Source organism: Chionomys nivalis, chromosome 19 (genome assembly GCF_950005125.1).
Source record: "Chionomys nivalis chromosome 19, mChiNiv1.1, whole genome shotgun sequence".
Lineage (NCBI taxonomy): Eukaryota > Metazoa > Chordata > Mammalia > Rodentia > Cricetidae > Chionomys > Chionomys nivalis.
In genome coordinates, this window is record NC_080104.1 from 63,174,932 (window position 1) to 63,194,260 (window position 19,329).

The 19,329-nt window shown below is 47.9% G+C and overlaps 2 protein-coding genes across 2 annotated transcripts in view; one reads left to right on the forward strand and one right to left on the reverse strand.

Annotated features, from left to right (window-relative positions):
• The window catches only part of Trim39 (tripartite motif containing 39), a 95,416-nt gene extending 91,534 nt beyond the window's left edge, over positions 1-3,882 (reverse strand). The window contains exons 1-4 of the mRNA XM_057794385.1: positions 3,517-3,882; positions 3,100-3,195; positions 908-1,138; positions 201-223 (exon numbers count right to left, since the gene is read on the reverse strand). Of these exons, the coding sequence (XP_057650368.1) occupies positions 201-223; positions 908-1,138; positions 3,100-3,195; positions 3,517-3,882 (716 nt within the window). The remainder of the gene's footprint in view (positions 1-200; positions 224-907; positions 1,139-3,099; positions 3,196-3,516) is intronic.
• Positions 3,883-7,274: 3,392 nt separating this feature from the next.
• Positions 7,275-17,378, forward strand: Trim10 (tripartite motif containing 10). The gene is made up of 7 exons (XM_057751585.1): positions 7,275-7,704; positions 9,756-9,851; positions 10,421-10,651; positions 11,830-11,852; positions 12,389-12,504; positions 13,675-13,707; positions 16,413-17,378. The coding sequence occupies exons 1-7, from the start codon at positions 7,276-7,278 to the stop codon at positions 16,949-16,951; spliced, it is 1,467 nt and encodes a 488-aa protein (XP_057607568.1). The 5' UTR covers position 7,275; the 3' UTR covers positions 16,952-17,378.
• Positions 17,379-19,329: the final 1,951 nt, after the last annotated feature.

Consider the following 19,329-nt stretch of genomic DNA (forward strand, 5'->3'; position numbering starts at 1 on the left):
CTCCACCTTGGCTTCCCAAGCGCTGGGATTAAAGGCATGAGCTACAGGCCTAGTTTCACCCCATCTGTTTACTGATTTTGAGCTGTTAGTGGAGGTCAAGTGGCCACAGTGTGTTTCTGGGTAGCCATCCACAAGGGAACAGATGGATTGCAGTGTCTTCAGGATGCGTATAAAGAAGGCAGGATTAGAGAGGGCCTTACCTGCTCTGGTTGAGTCTGACATCCTACCAAAGAAACACAAAATATGCAGTTAGTTTCCACATGGCCTTTCCCGTTGGGGATGCTAGGTCCTTCTGTCTTAACATCGGCTGAAAGTTCCTACCCAGAGTGCTGGAGCCCCTTCATTACCTGCTATGCATTTCACTCCTCTCTTGATATTTCCTGACTAGTGTAGACTCTGCACCCAGTTCCTTTGCTCTGACTGCTCTGCTCCAGCTGCATCCTCAAATGGGTGCTGCCTCCCGTGATTAAGGGATAGCAGAGACCAGCCTCAATTCCAGGTTGGAACGAAAGGCATTGATGGAGCTCTTCCTGCGTGCTGGGCACTGTGCTGAGCACCACACATGGGTTATTTCTTACATGGTTTACAACTCCATTCGTGGATGCTGTTATCACCCCCTGCTTAGAGAAGCAAAGAGACTCACCCAAGTGACATAGTTGGAAGAGCTGACACTAAACTCAAGATAGTCCGATCCTGGTCATCTTTACAAGGTCCTCATGCATGCCTTGGGAAATTTCCAGTCTTTTGGGCCATAGAAAGCACACCCTCCCCCAGCCCTTCTCAGTGAGATAATCCCCATTTCCCTTTCCTGCCTTTCTCCATCACCTCCCAGTTGCAGACAGTACCACCCTTCTTGTGGAACCCTCTGCTGTCCCACAGGGTGGTAAGATGGTGGAGCGTCTCTCACTTGCAGAAGCTCACTTGCTGGTCGCTGACACTTCTCCTCTAGCTCCTCAACCTGGGCACCCAGGCGGTGGACCTCCTGAGAGACCTTTGTGATGTACTCGTCCCTCTCCTTCCAGATCTGCTGTTCTAGCCCCTCCAGCCTGGTCATCAGGAGGTGCCTCTGGTCCCCAAGCTCCTGCTTCAGCCTTTCAAATGTGGCTTCTACCTGTTGCTTCTTGCTTTCAATCTGCGTCTGTGAGGATATGAGGAGGGACTCAGAACTGGCCTCCAGAAGGATCATCTGTGCACTTATTAGGAGAAATAAGGAATAAGCAGTTTCAAGACACATTTCTTCAAATAATAACAATGGTAGGAAGCGATAGGTCTCAAGTTGAACTTGCTGGTGATAAGAGCTGTGCTGTTGTCTTAGCCAGGGATTGTAAAGTCATATTAAACTCTTAGAGCCACACTAGACTTAAAAAAAAAAATCCTTTTTAGTTTTTTTCTGTTACTATGATAAAACACAACAAAAGCTAGATTAAAAGAAAAGGAAAGGGTTTATTTCATCTTATACTTCCACATCACATTCCATCACTGAGGGAACTCAGGGCAGGAACTCAAACAAGAACCTAGAAGCAGGCTGTGAAGAAACGCTGCCTACTGGTTTGTTCTCCTTGACATGCTCAGCCTTCTGTCTAACCAGCACCACCTGTTCCTGTGTAGGCTGAACCTTCCAACATCAAATATTTCATTAAGAAGATGCCCCATAGACTTGCCGCATACAGCCAGTGCGATGGAAGCATTTTCTCAACTGCTTTCTTTTCCCCTCAGTTCCTCACGTAGGAAGGGTTCCCTCTTCCTCAATGACCCTAGTTTGTGTCAAGTTAACAAAAAACCAAACAGCACACTTACCACATCTTCTTTAGACTCATATGGAGTAACTGTACTAACATCTTTCTTTTCTTTCTTTTTTTTTATTCTTTTTTAATTAAAATTTCCACCTCCCCATTTCCCATTTCCCTCCCCTCCTCCCAAATATTGCCCCCTCCCCCCAATCCCCTCCCCCTATCCCCACTCCTCTTCTCCTCCCCCCACACCATTCCCCCTCCCTCTCGATACTGAAGAGCAGTCCAAATTCTCTGCCCTGCGGGAAGACGAAGGTCTTCTATCTATGTCCAGGAAGGTGAGCGTCTAAACAGGCTAAGCACCCACAAAGCCAGTTCATGTATTAGGACATCTTTCTTTTCTTGAGATATATGTCCATGTCTCATGTAGCCTAGGCTGGCCTCAAACTCAATTCATCATGTAGTCAAGGATGACTTTGAGCTTCTGACCCTCCTACTTCTACCACCCAAGTGCTAGAATCACATCAGAACTGCCATTTTATTCAATACAGGGATTGAACCTAGGGCTCCATGATTCTAGGCAATCAGTCTTCATACTGAGCTATATATCCAACCCAACAACAGTAATCTCATAGAGAAAGATTAAGGCAAAAGGGAATTGTGATCAGTTACCATCTATGAAGCATGTTTTGATGGAATTTGAGAGATGCTGGAGAGAGCTTTCTATCTCAACACTCTGCCTCTTTGGTCAAAGTATCAGAAATACCTAGTGCGTATTTTCCTCTCGATAACTGCACCATGAAGGAATTGGTGAGAATCAGCAAAATCTAGCTGCTTAATTCATCTTCTGTCCTCAGGACCTGAACCTAGACACTGATGGATACCCCCATAGGCGTCCCAGGTGAAGGTGATGTTTCCAGTGGATACGCTGGGCCAGGAGAGCCATGGACACAGGTCAAGAGACCTAAGTTCTAGTCCATTTCATCATGAATTTGGACTTTGCCACATGGTGTTAGGCTCAGGTTTCCCCTGTATATGAGAAGAATAACATATTTCTTGGCTTCAAAAACATCAGAACCACCTCCAGCCTCCCTGTCCTGAGACACCAGATGCCTTTGTGAGGCTGCAGGAAAATGAATTAGAAAATGCTGAAGTTCTTCTAAGTCCAGTAACAGACTTCCCTAGTCTTTGAAGGAAACTCCCAAGGGAGCAGCCTGAGGATGTAATTTAGTTGGTGCCTAGCATGCACAGCCCCCTCGGCTAGATATCCATTAGTCATAAACAGGGTACGGTGACACATGATTGGAATCCCAGCACCTGGGAGGTGGAAACAGCAGTATCAGCTAAGTAGTGAATTTGAGCTCTTTACCAGGAGCTCTCGGAGCTTCTGATCTTCCTCACATTTCCTGTCCTCTATCTTGTCCCGCTCCGTCCTCAGAGCTTCTAACCGACTTCTGAGACGATCCTGTCAGAGAGAGGAAAGCATAGGGAAAGCGGATCCGTGAAAAAATCCAACTGGCAAATACCGTGTGCTGTGTTGTGGACGCACCACTGAGGCGCAGAGATTCGAATCCTTGACCTAGATGGTGATCTAGGTCAGGAATAGGACCGGGTGGCACTATGAAGATGGAAAAGTGTGTAGTGTCTGTGCCAGCAGGGAGACAGGAGCGAAGAAGAGGGCTGAGCGTTGTCTTTGGACAGCAAATCTCCATCCCTTTTCCTTCACCCACCCTCGGCAGGCAGGTCCCCATCCTGCCTGCCTGGAAGCAGCAGCTGAGTTCCTTACCCTGTAGGGTTGGATGGCTTCGTCCAGGAACCCCACGGTGTGCGCCTGGTGGGCGGGGCTCTCCCGGCAGAACACGCAGAGCAGCTCCGCGTCGGTCTCGCAGAAGAAATAGATTTTCTCTCCGTGCTCCTCGCAGCAGGTCTCGCCTAGGGCACCCAGGGGCACTGGAGTCACTGCGGCCTGTGTTTGCTCCTCTTCTTCATCCTGACAGAGCGGGCACAGTAGCTGGGCCCCCATCGGGGTGCGCGGGAGGCAAGGTAGGCAGACAGAGTGTCCGCATGCTATGGTCACCGCATCCTTCAGGGGCCGGGAGCAGGCAGGACAGACTACGTGCTGGAGTCCCCGCAGGGACCTGGTCGAGGGCATCACCGTGCCTTTCCCTACCCGTTCACAGTCTTCAGCTTCTGTCCACTCCAATTTCCTTTCCCTGAAACTGAGTCACTTGTAAGTGCGTCACTATCACAGAGGCAAAGGAATCCGAGGCTGATCGAAAGGCAGGAATGTCAGCTCAGCAAAGTTACCTGTCTGCCTCTGGCACGCCCAGAACCCTGGGCCACCACCCAGCAGCTAAGCAGGTCCAAACTCCAGGACGTCTTGACTACCCAGCGTTTCCCAGTGGCAGGCAGGAGACCTAGCTCTCCACTCCTGTTGCCTTCTGTCCCTGGGGTGGGGAGCAGCGTATTGCACCATGAGGTCACTTGGAAATGGGATTTCCTGGAATAGCTTGGCCACAGAGGGGTGGGGCCGTTGGGGAGGAGCCGCTTCCTGTCACGCTGAGCAGGTGAGAGCCATAAATTTCGCTCTAGGAGGCCTATGGTAGCATCAAAGTCCAGCCCGTGGTGTTGAGAGTGACTTCGAACTGCAGACCCACAGGACCTTTCTCTCCCGGGCCCTTCCTTTCCTCGTCTGCCTCTCTGCCTCCCCTGCTGGTGCCGTCTTTCCTGCACTGCTAACACAGATGCAGAGCACCACCTAGAGCCTGGGTGATACTGGATTTCATTTTTAGTTTTTTTTTTTTAAATAAAAAGGTTTATGTGTGTGTGTGTGTGTGTGTGTGTGTGTGTTGGAGTGTGCCACATGTGCAGGTTCTCTCAGATGGATCCCCTGAAGTTCAATTTCTAGGCAGTTGTGAGTTATTCACATCCCACTTGAAAGTGCAACTACTCTTAATAACTGAGCCATCTTTCCAGCCCTTCGATTTTAAATTTTTACTAATTTTCATTTATTTTTTATTTTTAATTCTTTTTTTTTAAATATTTATTTATTTATTTATTATGTATACAATATTCTATCTGTGTGTATGTCTGCAGACCAGAAGAGGGCAGCAGACCTCGTTACAGATGGTTGTGAGCCACCATGTGGTTGCTGGGAATTGAACTCATGACCTTTGGAAGAGCAGGCAATGCTCTTAACCACTGAGCCATCTCTCCAGCCCCCTTATTTTTAATTCTTAAGTGTATGATTGTTTTGTCTGCCTTTATGTCTGTGCACCACTGTGTGCAGTGCCTAAAAGGCCAGAAGAGGGCGTCGGATGCCCTGGAACTGGGGTTACACATGGTTGTGATCCTGAGATGCTGAGAACCCAGCCTGAGTCCTCGGCAAGAGCAGCAAATTCTTAATCCTTCAGTCATCTTTCCAGCTCCAGCAATATACATACTTCCTCTAAGCAATTACTCCAGAACTACATCCAGTTTAATAACAACCCATTGGGACAAATGTCTGCCTTACCTATTCCCCCAGCCGCACACCCCTCAACAACTGTCTGCCCTACCTACTCCCCAGCCGCACACCCCTCCACAACTGTCTGCCCTTTCTGGTTGAGCAGTGGTACGTGGTCAGCCTTGGCTGAGGTGTGCTGTGTGTATAAAAGACTTCACATAAATACAGAGAAATGTGCAAGTTTGCTAGTATTTTATATTGACTGTGTTCAAATAATATTTTGGAAACATTAGAGCAACTTAAATATACTATTGACATTTATTTTTATCTTTCTTTTCTTTTTTACATTTTTCTTGACCTTTATTATGAGAAGAATCCAAACTTATTGGTACTGTGAAGGAATATTAGCACAAATACATGTTGTTCTTTTCAACTATGTCCTCTGCAGGTAACGATTAGATCACCTGCTTTCTCTTCCACAAATGCAACATATATATCTCTTCAGAATAAGAAATTCCTCCACCCAATCACAATGTCACTAAGAATTTTAACAGCAATCAGTGTTAAGTTTACCGATGGATAAATTTAATGGATAAAGGCACCTGCTGCTGAGGACCTGAGCTCTTTTCCCAGAACCCACATGATTGAAGGAGAGAACTGACTTCACAAAGCTGCCCTTCACACTCCATATTCCTGCTGGGAAACCAGCCCCCCCCCACAAACACACCACTACACACACACACACCCCACCACACACAAACACCCCTCCACACACACATACACACAATCACACCACTACACATACATACACACCCTACCACACATAAACACACACACACCCCACACACATACACACAGACACACACACATACACACAAACACACCACTACACACATACACACCCCACCACACACGCACAAACACATACACACAAACACCCACACATTAATAATAACCAGATAATTAAAAAAAATTTATCAAGTTGTCCCAATGATGTCGCTTTATAATTCTATTCCACCGTGACTCAGCTCATATTGGCAGCTAGAAAATTTTACATCGCATGTATACAACATGTGGCTTCCACTGAATTCTGTTTTTCTTTTTCCCAAGACACATTTCATGTGGCTCAGGCCAATACTATGTAAGTAGAGTCTGGTCTTGAACTCCTGATTCTACCATCTCTCCAAACCGTGAGCTGAGATCACAGGCATGCACCACCATGCCCAGTGTGCTTTGTGTTTCTGGTAGACTGCATTGCCTGGAAGACTCATAACTTTGACTTGCAGATAGTCACAGTCACTTGTGCTCTGTTTGTTCACCTTGAATGATGTGAGGTAGCCTGGTGGAGCTTGCAAAGTGGAGGTGCAAACAGCAGGATGTGATGGAGCAGATGGGAAATAAATAAATTGTTTAAAGTGCTTCTATCACTGGGAGATGTGTAGTCATGCTAAAAAAAAAAGTGCTGGCTGTGACTCCATTTTTCCTTCTTCATGCATTTTTCCCAGCCCTCTTTAAAAGTCTGTCATGGGCCTATGGAGGCATCACCACGGTTGCCTCTGTGTTGTACACACCCCAGCTCAAGAGCCTTATCTGAGTCCCCACATGCCCTGTCCACTGACTCTCAGGCGTTGTGCTGGCTGATACCGCCAATCTCTCTGGAGACAGGTGTTGCAGAGCTGGGGAGGCAGCGGTCTTCTGTGAGCCAGGCTCCTCCCTTTCCCAAAGATAGATCTCTTTTAACAGCGGACTGCTGAGAGACTAAACACTCTCATCTTCCTGTGGGCAGCTCCAGGCGGACAGAAAGGGTCGGTGAGCCCTAAGCTATGGGTACTGGTCCAGAGATACTCCAGCGTCTCTAGATGATGCTGTGAGCTCCTGGGTCACCCCCTTCGGCTATTTCGTCATTCTGCTGTTGGCAGAAGTGTGTCTGCTCCTGGGAGAACAAGACAAGGGACTCCTGGTGCCAGAGATGCAATTGGGCCCCTTATCCAAGTGTGTGTGACTGTGTCTGTGTTCAGGCATGGTGTGCATGTGGAGTGTATTCTTCCCACGAAGCAGAGATGGTGACTTTCGGGAAGCAGAAGGCCCAGCAGGATTGACATGGCCTCAGCTCCTTCTGTGACTAGCCTGGCAGATGAGGTCAACTGCCCTATCTGCCAAGGCACCCTAAGGGAGCCAGTTACCATCGACTGTGGCCACAACTTCTGTCGTGGCTGTCTCACTCGCTACTGTGAAATCCCAGGCCCGGAATCGGAGGAGTCCCTCAGCTGCCCGCTCTGCAAAGAGCCTTTCCGACCAGGGAGCTTCCGGCCCAACTGGCAGCTGGCCAACGTGGTGGAGAACATCGAACGCCTTCAGCTGGCATCCACGCAAGGTCCGGAGGTGGAGGATGCCTGTCCGGAACACGGCGAGAAAGTCTACTTCTTCTGCGAGGAGGATGAGGCACAGTTGTGTGTGGTGTGCCGTGAGGCCGGACAGCACAGGGCTCACACCGTGCGCTTCCTGGAGGATGCTGCAGGTCCCTACAGGGTAGGAGAGGATCCCTGCAGGGTAGGAAAGGGCTCTGGGGGACCCTTGTGGGAGTGGATTGGACCAAGGGAAGTAGAAAGGCCTTGTGGATTTTGGAAGGGGTGTCCTAACTCCAAATTCTTTCTCTGTACTTATCTGATCTTCCAGGCAACAGACTCAAGCACAGAAAAACACAGGTTTGTGATTAAGAGCAAGTTCTATGTTGTTTCCTTGTGGACCATATATAGCAGGAGCTCAGTAAATCCTTTCTGAACGAATGAACCATCAAAGTGTGTGTCCTGTATCAGTTAGGTGTGCTTGAGGTTTGTGTTTTAGGGAATGGCGATGTTTGTATAGTTCCAAGAGTGAACGCCTTGTGTGTGGAGTGGTCTGAGTGTGGTATATTTGAAGCATGAAGAATGTTGTGTCATGAATTCCTGTTGTGAATAAGCTAGTTGGGTGAATATATGAATATATGTGGCACATGTTTTTATTGTTCAGAGTATATTGCTGGTTTTAGGTACTTTTATTTAGGTACTGTATTTTGTTACAAACGCGTGTTTAAACGTATGTTATAGCATTTGTTAATGATCTTTTGATAGTGAGGTTTCTCTATGTATTTTCTCTCTCTCTCTCAGCCAGGTCTTAATGTAGGCTTGCCTCAGACTAATTATATTGCCTAGTATGACTTTGACTTTCTGATTCTCCTGCCTTTATCCCCTGAACACTGGGGTTATAGGCATTTTATGCAGGCATTTATGATTATATCATTTTCTGCAGTTTTGGGAATTGAACCCAGGGCTTCTTGCATGCAAAGCAAGCACTCAGATGACTGAGCTAGATTCCCAGCTTTTCTGTCGGTATTCTTTTTAATTTTTTTTAAATGTTGATTTTATTGAACTTTACATTTTTCTCGGCTCCCTTCCTCTCTCCCATGATCTCCATGCTTCCAATTTACTCAGGAGATCTTGTCTTTTTCTACTTCCCATGTAGATTAGATCCATGAATGTCTCTTTTAGGGTCCTCATTGTTGTTTAAGTTCCCTGGGATTATAATGACATCTTGAAATTTGCAGGCAAATGGATGGATCTAGAAAACACCATATTGAGTGAGGTAACACAGACCCAGAAAGACAATTATCATATGTACTCACTCATAAGTGGTTTTTATTTTTTTAAAGGTTTCTTTATTATGTATACGGTGTTGTGCCTGCATGTATGCCTGCAGGCCAGAAGAGGGCACCAGATCTCATTACAGATGGTTGTGAGCCACCATGTGGTTGCTGGGAATTGAACTCAGGACCTCTGGAAGAGCAGGCAGTGCTCTTAACCTCTGAGCCATCTCTCCAGTCCCCATAAGTGGTTTTTAAACATAAAGCAAACAAAACCAGCCTACAAATCAAAATTCCAGAAAATCTGTCGGTATTCTTAAACACACGTGTGGATATTTATGTGTTTGCCTATTCCTAACTGTACACTAGAACAACTTATAAAATACTGCATCAATTATTTTTGTATCCAGATCTCTTCTCATATCAGATCTTTTCTAGGTTACTGGTTTTAGTTTAAAAAAAAAAAAAACGAGGAAGATGTTATTTGCATGTATTTCCTTTGGGTGACATAATTTCAGTTTCAGCTAAAGAACGTACAGAGCTCAGGTTGTAGGTAATACTTGCTAGGTAATAATACTTGCTGCATGCAAACGAAGGTAGTTGTTTCACCTGAAGAAAGGCTCAGAGGGTCAGCAAAGTCATTGACCTTTGAAGGGGTAAACCCTGGCCAGAATCGCTGAAGCACAGAGTAAGAGAAACAAGACTCAAGGCCAGGCTTGGTGGTGCTGACCTATGATCCTAACATTTGGAAAACTGAGGAAGGAGGATCCGAGTTTGAGGTAAGTCTGGGCGACATGAAACCAGTCTCAAAATCAGAATAAAAAAGAAGACCCCGAGTCTCTCAAGGCGTTGAGGTTCACACTCATCTCTGGGGCATTTTACTTCCACAGAGTGAAGGTAGTGACATCCCTTTGTGGTTACTTTCTCCATCATATAAGTATTGTATGCTCCTTCTCCCCAGGAACAAATACAGAAGTGTCTTATGGGTCTAAGGAAAGAGAGAGAGGAGATTCAAGAAATCCAATCAAGGGAAAACAAAAGAATACAGGTTCTCCTGGTAGGTCTCCACCCTCCCCCGCCCTGTCCCTTCCTCCGGAGTCTGAGGCCACTGAGCAGACAGACCTGGAGATGTTTTGAGTTTGAATTCTGACTCAGACGTTAACTCTTCCGTCCTGAGCAGCTCTAATTTTAGCTTGCTCACCTGTGAAATGGAGATTAGGATTCTTCTTCTGACTGACCTGCAGGGATTAGTGTCATCCTGCCTCCAGCAGTTTAGTGGTGTGTACTCAGTTGTGCTTCCTGCACAGCGAGAGGCCAGGCATCCCTGGTGTCTCTGAGACCCTTTTAGAAACCACAGTAATGACAATGGGGCAATGCTGGGCCTAATGAGAAGTGGGGTGTCAGGCAGGAAGAACACCAGCTGCAGCTCCGCATTCATATGGGGTGGAGGAACAGGCGGGAGTGGGGGTCTGGGGGAGTGGGTATGTGTAAGGAGAGGAAGGGAGGGAGATGAGGGGCTGCTGTGGGAAAGGGACTGGGGGTTGGTGGGGGAGGGGAATGGGGAAGAGGAGGAGATTCTGATGTGGGGAGACATAAGTGTCCTTGGCTCTCATCTTTCCTTCTCAGACTCAGGTGGCCACCAAGAGACAGCAGGTGATTTCTCAGTTTGCACATCTGAGTCGGGTCCTAGAGGAACAACAGAGTGTCCTTTTAGCCCAGCTGGAGAGATTGGATGGGGATATCCTGAAGCAACAGGAAGAGTTTGATTCCCTGGCCACAGGGGAGATCTGCCGGTTCAGCATCCTGATTGAGGAGCTGGAGGAGAAGAACAAGCGGCCAGCAAGGGGCCTCCTGACAGTGAGATGGGGCCCTGCCCTCCCCCCCACCGGGGTCTCTGGAATCATGGCCTGATTGGTACCCTCTCTACATACATGTCTCTGCGCCCCAGACGGGATGTGTAACACGGCCAGGGGGATAAATTACAGTCCACGCTTCCCTAAGAAATCCCTGGTCACGGTGCTCTCTGGCCTTGGTCTCCTTTCTTGTTATCCATAAAACGGGAAGGAATGAGGCGCCAGCGGTAAAATGAGGTAGAAATTGCTCTTGAAAACTACAAAGCATCGTGCAAACAACTGGTTTCCAAAGCAAAGTTTTTCATAACTTGAATGTCCCCTCCCTGGCCAGGAAGTTTTTCCTGAGCTGCGTTCCTTGAAATGGAGGAGAGTTATGGGGATTGCAGCAGCATGATTCAAGGGGATGCACTGGATGCTGGGAACTGAGGGACCTTGGTGTGGGACTTGCTTGCTTTTGCCTATAGCTAGAAGTGGGTCGTATCACCAACTCTGCCATGGAGTGAAGGAGTCAGGTGCTGGTTTCTGGTCCCCATGGATTTGTCCAAGGCTAGGAATATGGAATTTTGGTTTTTTTGTGGATATAACAAAAGTAGAAGAGAAAAGCCAGAAACTGAATCTCTCTCTCCCTTTTTCTCTCTCTCCCTCCTGCTCCTTCTTTCTCTCTCTCTCTCCCCCTCTCTCTTCCTCTATTTCTCTGTCTCCCTTTCCCCCATCTGTCTCCCTCTCCCCCCTCTCTCCATTTCTCCCTCTCCCTCTCCCCCTCTCTCTCTTTCCCTCTCCCCCTCTCTCTCCCCTCCCTCTTCCTCTCCTCCCTCTCCCCCTCTTTCTCCCTCTCCCCCCTCTCTCCATTTCTCCCTCTCTCCCCTCCCTCTCCCCCCTCTCCCTCTCTCTCTCCCCTCCCTCCCCCTCTCTCTCCCCTCCTTCCCTCTCCCCCCTCTCCCTCTCTCTTCCTCTCCCCTCCCTCTCTCTCCCCTCCCTCTCCCTCTCCCCCTCTCCCTCTCTTTCTCCCCTCCCTCTCCCTCTCCCCCTCTCCCTCTCTCTCTACCCTCCCTCTTTCTCTCTCCCTCTCTCTCCCTCTCTCCCCCCCTCTCTCCTTCTTCTCCCTCTCTCCCCCTCTCTCTCTCCATTTCTCCCTCTCTTTCTCCCTCGCGCTCTCTCCCTCCCTTCCTCCTTCCCTCCCAGGATATCAGAAGCACTCTAATAAGGTTGGTGATTCAATGCCTATTTCTTTTTTCACATGCATAGCCACCCGTGCTCCACCCACCTAGTTCTTGCCACGCACATTAATTATGCTCTCACATGAAGGGTGCACAGCCATGTAAATCTACACATGCCCTTATGTGTTCTCACGTACTGCTGTAGATCTACCCACTCGTGTAGCAGTGGGGTTCATCTGAGAGACTGGGAAGCTGCTGCTCCAGGCCTTGTTAGAAGAAGATGGCAGCCTGGAGACATCATTGAAAAAACAACAATTCTAGGGACTAGAGAGATGGCTCGGTGGCTAAGAGCACATGCTGCTCTTGCAAAGATCCTGGACTCAGCCTGTAGAACAGTTCACACCCATCTCTAGTTCCAGTGGCTCTCATGCCCTCTTCTGGTCTCCATGGACACTGCATGCATGCGTCACACATACATATATGCAGGCAAAATACCCACACACGTAAAATTAAGTGGTTTTTTTTTTTTTTTTTTTTTTTTTTAAAAGAATAATTCCCAGACCCTGCCGTTTCTGTGCCCCTAGATGTGAAACTAGAAAGTGCCGGAAACCCGAGGCTATCTCCCCAGAGCTGGGCCAGAGGATCCGGGACTTCTCCCAACAGGCCATTCCTCTGCAGCAGGAGATGAAGACGTTCCTGGGTAAGGAGACCCCAGGCCTCCATAGCATGCTGCTGTGCACACAGCCTGGGCTGAGGAATGGCTTCCTGAGTCCACTGCCAAACGGCTGTGTATTTTAGCATGGCTTATCTCCTTTAGTACCTTACCTTTCTTATTTGCCAAGGCCCATAAAAAAAAATCTAACTTTCAGGGTTATGTGCCAGTGAAGAGAAATAATAGGTGAAGATTTGGGGGTTGGGATCAACCTGTTAAACAAATCTGACCAGCAGACACGCAGCAGTAGGAGAGATAACGATTAACAGCCCCCCCCCCCCCATCGTCAGAAGTCCTCAGTGGTGCGTGCAATGCATTGTGCTTTGAAGTCCAACTGTGCGAATTAGTGACAGCATTTGTCAAACTGCAGGAGCTGACTCTCCCCTCCTCTTCTGCTTTCCTTCCGCTGGTTTTGTTTTTCTGCTACTGAAAGTTGAACCCAGGGCCTGGGGATGCAGACAAGTGGTCTAGCCACTGAACTACATCCCCAGCCCTTCCCCCACTTCTTTTTATTGGTCTGGCTGACTAAACTGAGCCACCCTTATAGGAACCGAGCCCCATTCCTTTCCTGGAAGGAGTCTTAATGGCAGCCAGCCAGGAAAGTTAGAAATGTGAGTTGTGGCTTTCTGTTCCTCATGAACTGTGACATCATGAACAATGCCACCTATTTCTAAATGTCCCACAAAACATGTCCCTAGGAGGACATTCCTGAAAGTCTGCTTCCTGCAAGGACTAGAGGAAATCTTACTCTAACCAAAGGCCGACTTTTGGCCAGCCCAAACATTATTTCCAAGTAGAAGAAAACAAAGTGAACCCATTGATCTTTTCCTTCCGTAGATGTCTGTGAAGACAGGTAGGCAAGGCAGACACAGCCCTGTCTGCTCAGGGGTAGAGTAGCAGGCTTCCCCCTGGGGCTCCAGACCAGGAATATCAGTAATCCCTGAGAATTTGTGAGAATGCATATCTGCAGGTCTGTCCCAGAGTGTCTGGATTTGAAATGAGAGTAAGTACACTAAGAGGTTTAGGTGTTTAGAGAATTCCAACTTCCATTCTTCTCTCTGCTCCTTCCCTTTCCCGAACCTCCATTTCCTCATCTCTGAGTGTTCTGCAGCTTTGAGATTAATGAAATCTCATCTTGTCATTATTTCCTCCTTACAGAAAAACTCTGCTTTGAGTTGGACTATGAGCCAGGTAAGCAGCTTCTGGGTCCTGCACTGTGCATTGAAATTCTTATATAGACATTCACACACACACACACACACACACTCACACACACACACTATACACACATCACACACACATATACAATGACTTGTATATGTAAGCATACATACACACCCATGTCCACAGATTCCACATTCAGCACCAGATAGAAAAACACTGCTTTGTAATAAATGTGGTGAGATTTCCCCCTTTCCATTACTCCTTAAATAATTTAGTATAACAACTATTGCCATAGCATTTACATTGTATTATGTAACATGAGCAGCCTAGAGATGATTTGAAGTATTTGGGAGGGTATGTGTAGTTTATATGTGAATACTACACCATTCTACATAAAGCACTCGAGCTTTTGTGCAGTTTAGTATGCAAATGAATGAGGTATGGCTGTATAAGGTCCCTAGGAGGGCCATGAAGTGAGGACAGGCACATACACATTCCTGGTAAATCTGGTCTCCAGATTGGAACATGTACAGTGGGCAGAATGATTAGATAAAAAAAAAATGAGTATGGTCTGTCAGGGATGCGCTTTCTGGATGAGGGCAACTTTTGACTGGGTAGAGTCACATTCTCAGAATTGTCAGAAACCTCCACTCCCTCTCCGTTTCTAAATTAGAGAAACAGAGCAGCTTACAAGAGAGACAGGAATGAACAGAAAGAACCCCTTTAATGCTATCAGCCGGCCAAAGACCCGGGAGAGTTGTGGAACTGTTGGGAGGGGCTCCCTAATCCTTAGATAAATCTGCATGGATAGGTTTTCTCCATTTAGGATTTTTGTTTGTTTGTTTTTGTTTTTGAGACAGGCTCTTAGTATATAGCTTTGGCTGTCCTGGCACTCACTGTATAGACCAGGCTGGCCTTGAACTCACAGAGATCCATCTGAATCTGCCTCCCGAGTACTGGGATTAAAAGTATGCACTACCATGCCTAAAATTCTTCAGTTTAGAAATATTCAACATAGCTATATATAGGGAAGAATTGGGGGCTCCAAAAAAATGGCAGCCAGAGTCCACCAGTTGAGAATGATTGAAAGAGAGTGCATAACCTCAGGGTGAAGAGGAAGAAAGGCTGGGCAAATGAGTCATGGCATCCTCAGCCAAAGCAGAGAAGAAACTCCAGGGTGGAATCGACAGGAGGAAAATGTCTGCTTCTGAGAAGCTAAGGGAGAGGCTGTGCATGGAGACAGTGTGAGGAAGGCTGTGTGAGAGGGGGGGCTGAGTACGAAGGTAGCCACGTGAGAAGAGACTTGAGGAAGACGTATGTGAGGGTGGTCTGTAGAAGAGGCTGTTTATAAAGGCAGGCTGCGTGTAAAAATGATTGTGTGGAGGCGCATTTATTAGTGAGGAGGCTGTGCGTGAGAGAGTCTGTGTTTGGGGTGGTTGTGTGGGAAGGTAGCCATATCGGAAGGGGGCTGTGTGAAAGGAGAGGCTGTGGGTAAGGAGGCTGCTCGGAAGGGGAAGGCTGTGCATAGGAGTTGCTGTGTGTGATGGTGGACACGTGTGTGTGTGTGTGTGACCGTGTAAGGGAGTCTGTGTATGAGAGTCTGTGCACGGTGGGAGTTAGATGCAAGGGATGCTGTGTGTGAGGGGAGAGGCTGTCTGTGAGGCTTGTGTAAGGAGTACTGTGGGTGTGAGGTGTGTGTGTGGGAGTGTGTGTGTGTGTGCGCAAGAGTGTCAGTGTGTGTAGAAGCTGCGGGAGGCTGGCCTCGGGTGTGCAAGGGAAGCAGTGTGTGAGGAGGCTGTTAAGGTGGCTGCATGTGAGGCTGCCTGTGTGAGGGAAGAATGTGTTGGAGGGGAGGCTGACTACAAGGCGGTGAGAGCGGCTGTGTGGGGCGGTGGCTCTGTGCATGCAGATGTATGATTGGCCGTGTGAGTAAGGCCGTACGAGGCTGGTTGTTATGTGAGGGGGAATGTGAGCTGAGAGAGAGAAAGGGCAGGAGTGTTTGTGAAGAGGATACATGTAAAAGCGTCTGTGAGTCAGTATCAGTGTGCTTCTGTACAAAGAAGTTGTATGTACCTAAGGGAAACGATGGAGCTGGGAGGCCGTGTGTAAGGTGAGTGTGAAGGGGCTGTGCATGAGGAGGCAGGTTGTGAGGGTGCCCATGTGTGAGGCAGGTTGTGTATTAGGGAGTCCCCTGTTTTCACCAAAATGAGCTGTATAGTTTTCTAGAGGACGGCAGACAAGCGAGGGCAGCGTGCTGTTTGCGACTGACTTTTCCCGCTTTAACGTGTACATGCAATCCCTTGGCATTTTTTTAGAATGCAGACTTTTTTAGTCTGTAGGTCTAACCTGTTTCTTGGTGATGCCCGTGCTCCGGTACACATGGGTGGTTTAACACAAGCAGGCAGGGATGGAAGTAAGTGTGGAAGAACCCTTAAATTCCACACTAGCTTGGGATTGAGAAATAGATGGTTATTTATTTAGGGGTAAACTCACAAATCAGAATCCTCTGCTTGAGTGGAGAACAGAAACCGAATCCAGCAACCAACCAGAAAGAGCTGCTGGAAAAGAGGTCCAACGCAAGCTCTACATCAGTCTATATAGTATAAGAGGCCACGCCCCAGTGGGCGGGAAACTGCTGGCTGTAAGACTTCCTACAGCAAATAAGCTTTCAGGCCATCCTAGTAAGACCTAGCACATCCGCTGACATACCTATTCCTTGTTTCATTCCACAGCTCATATTGCTCTAGACCCCCAGACTTCCCACCCCAAGCTCCTCCTGTCTGAAGATCACCGGAGGGCTCGGTTTTCCTACAAATGGCAGAATTCACCAGATACTCCGCAGCGTTTTGACCGAGCCACCTGCGTCCTGGCCCAACGTGGCTTTACGGGAGGGAGACACACTTGGGTGGTGAACGTTGACTTGGTCCACGGAGGCAGCTGCACGGTAGGTGTAGTGAGAGAGGACATCCGACGGAAAGGAGAGCTGCGACTGAGACCGGAGGAAGGCGTCTGGGCCGTGAGACTGGCTTGGGGATTTGTCTCAGCGCTGGGTTCCTTCCCCACAAGGCTGGCCCTGGAGGAGCAGCCCCGAAAGGTGCAGGTGTGTCTTGACTACGAGGTAGGCTGGGTGACCTTTGTCAACGCTGTCACCCAGGAACACATCTATACCTTCACTGCCTCCTTCACACGGGAGATCTTTCCCTTGTTCGGACTCTGGGGCAGAGGCTCTAGTTTTTCCCTGAGCTGCCGAGGTGCAGTTTCCCTCCTCTGAGTACAAGACTGAAGTCAAGCATCCTGGGGAGTTGACCCTTGCCTGGATGACCAGGCACAAAAATGACCTTTTTAAAACAATTGCTAGGGCATTTGTCAGTAAGGGACAAGGTGGTAGGACCTTTAGTCCCATCATTGTTCAAGCTTTCCCCAGCGCCCATCTGGGTATCTGCGACCTTGGCTGCTTCTGGCTGTACCCACCATTGTCGTCAATGGGCACAGACATAGACGTACAGACGGTGCTGGGTTGTAAACCTAAAGACCTGGGTTCCAGAAGAAGTCCTGTATCAACCAACCGCATGATTTCAAGCAAAACACTCTACTCCTCATTTGCTTTCTTCTAAAAATATTAGTTAATTTATTCATGTCTTCAAGAAACATTTTGGAGGAGTGGATATGATCAAAATAGACTGTACACATGAATGGAATCCCGAAAGAATAAATAAAAATATTATTTGAAAAAGAAGCGTTTTCTTCTACCGTCGTGCACCACAACCTGACGTGACTTCTCACCACGTCCTCTCCCACGACTCTCAGGACCAGTGTGTGCCTTCACTTCTGCCACCTCCACGGCAACTGGCATCAGCCAGTGGGCTGAGCTGCTGAGCCTGCAGGAGGCAGATGGTGACTCCAGCACCAAGTGGAGGTGGATGAACTGGGCAAAGGGCTGATACCCACCAACCCAGGCCCAGTACATCTCGTGGGATGGCCTTGACCCGGGAAACCCTATCTACACCTTGGTCCTTACAGAACCAGGCAGTCCCAGCAGAAAGGATCCCTAATACAGGGAGTGGCACCATTTCCCAGTGGTCAACATGAAAGGCAATGGCATTGGCAGTAGCATGGTCATTTTGGACTATGCGGGCTCTGGGCCTGCCAGTGACACTGACCTCCATTGCTACATCTGGTTGGTGTACCAAGAGTGACAAACCCATCTTCAGCAACAGGTCTGAAGTGACAGTCTTTCACAAGAAAGCCACCTGGGAGCCCCTGTGGCTTCCACATTTTACAAGCAGAATGGAATGACTAGGTTTGCAAGATGTACTAGGAGCTATCTGGGAAGTAGGGGTGCTATGGGGGCCAGTGGGCCTGGAGACCCCTCACAACATTGTCACCAGTGTGCAAACCAAAATGCTACTTTTCCTCCTTTCCTACCTCCTCATGGGGAGGGCAGAGGACGAGTGTCATCTATAACCGGTGAGTCCAGAACCAGGCACGGTGCATTTTTGGAGATGTGTTTTTAGGGTCTTGTCCCCAGTGAGACCAGTGTGAGCAACACTCACTAGGGTTGCTGGGTGTGTTAGCCCTGTCTGTTCAACGTCAAATAAAAATTAAAAAAAAACCCATTAGATCCAACTTACGAAAAAGGACTTTCAGGATCAAGTTATTCCTGACAAGAAAAAAAAAGAGCAAAACTGTCTGTCTTAGTAGTTATTTTTCTACTGCAGTGATAAGACTCAGTGAGCAAGGCAACCTACTGAGAAGGAACTCATTTGGGGCCAACATAGTCAGAGACTATGACCATTATGGTAGAGGGCATGGAACAGGTAGACAGGCACGGTGCCGGAGCAGTAGCTGAGAGGTTATATTCTGATCCACACCTATGAGATGAAGAGAGATAACTGGGAATGGTATGGGCTTTAAAACCTCAAAGCTCACCCTCAGTGACACACCTCCTCCAACAAGGCCACACCTCCTAATCCTTCCCAAACAGTTCCACTAGCTAATGGACAGTTCTTACTTTAATGTCTAGAGTTTGGTCATGTTTAAATTGGGGTCTTTGTTTGCTTTTATTTGTCCCACAATGGCTAGCTAGTTGGTTCTGTAATAAAATGTGGAACCTTTCAAAAAGAGAAAAAAAAACATTCTTTTTTTCTATACTAGCCATGAACAAATCATGGTAACTGTTGGTAATCGGAAAGGAAGATGAAGGAGCCCTGGGAAGACAGTGAAGTAAAGACAAAATCTCTTTGTGGTGGCTGTTGTGATAGGAATCTCCCTAGGCATTATGGGTGCTCAGAGGATGGAATACTGCCGTGTCTTTGGGGGAGAATATGATATCAGGATGGTTTTTTTAGAAGATGCACTTGTTGAGAGAAAAGGAGGGAGAAGAGGGAATGGAGAAAACCGGTCGACCTGGCCTTTGACCTCTCTCAGGCACTGGGTTCATCTCCATGTCCTTGTGGATAGATGTGCACCATCTTCACCCAATTCCACCCTTCGCCTTCTGGTGGTGTCAGTTTAAGGTGAGGTGAAGGTCAGTCAGGGGGACAGGGGCTTGTTGGAAGATGTTGCTGGTTGGTCAGAGGTCACAGCCTCCTCCTAGTCTAGCAGCTTATCTTAATAACTCGGTCTCCTGCCCTCCAGCAGAACTTCCTG

What these genes read in the sequence shown, in the direction of transcription:
- Trim10 (XM_057751585.1), top strand. Translation starts at nt 7,276, where the DNA reads ATGGCCTCAGCTCCTTCTGTGACTAGCCTGGCAGATGAGGTCAACTGC. An exon ending in ATGCTGCAGGTCCCTACAGG is followed by an intron (nt 7,705 to 9,755) that starts GTAGGAGAGGAT and finishes CCTTCTCCCCAG; the next exon opens with GAACAAATACAGAAGTGTCT. An exon ending in AAAGAATACAGGTTCTCCTG is followed by an intron (nt 9,852 to 10,420) that starts GTAGGTCTCCAC and finishes TTTCCTTCTCAG; the next exon opens with ACTCAGGTGGCCACCAAGAG.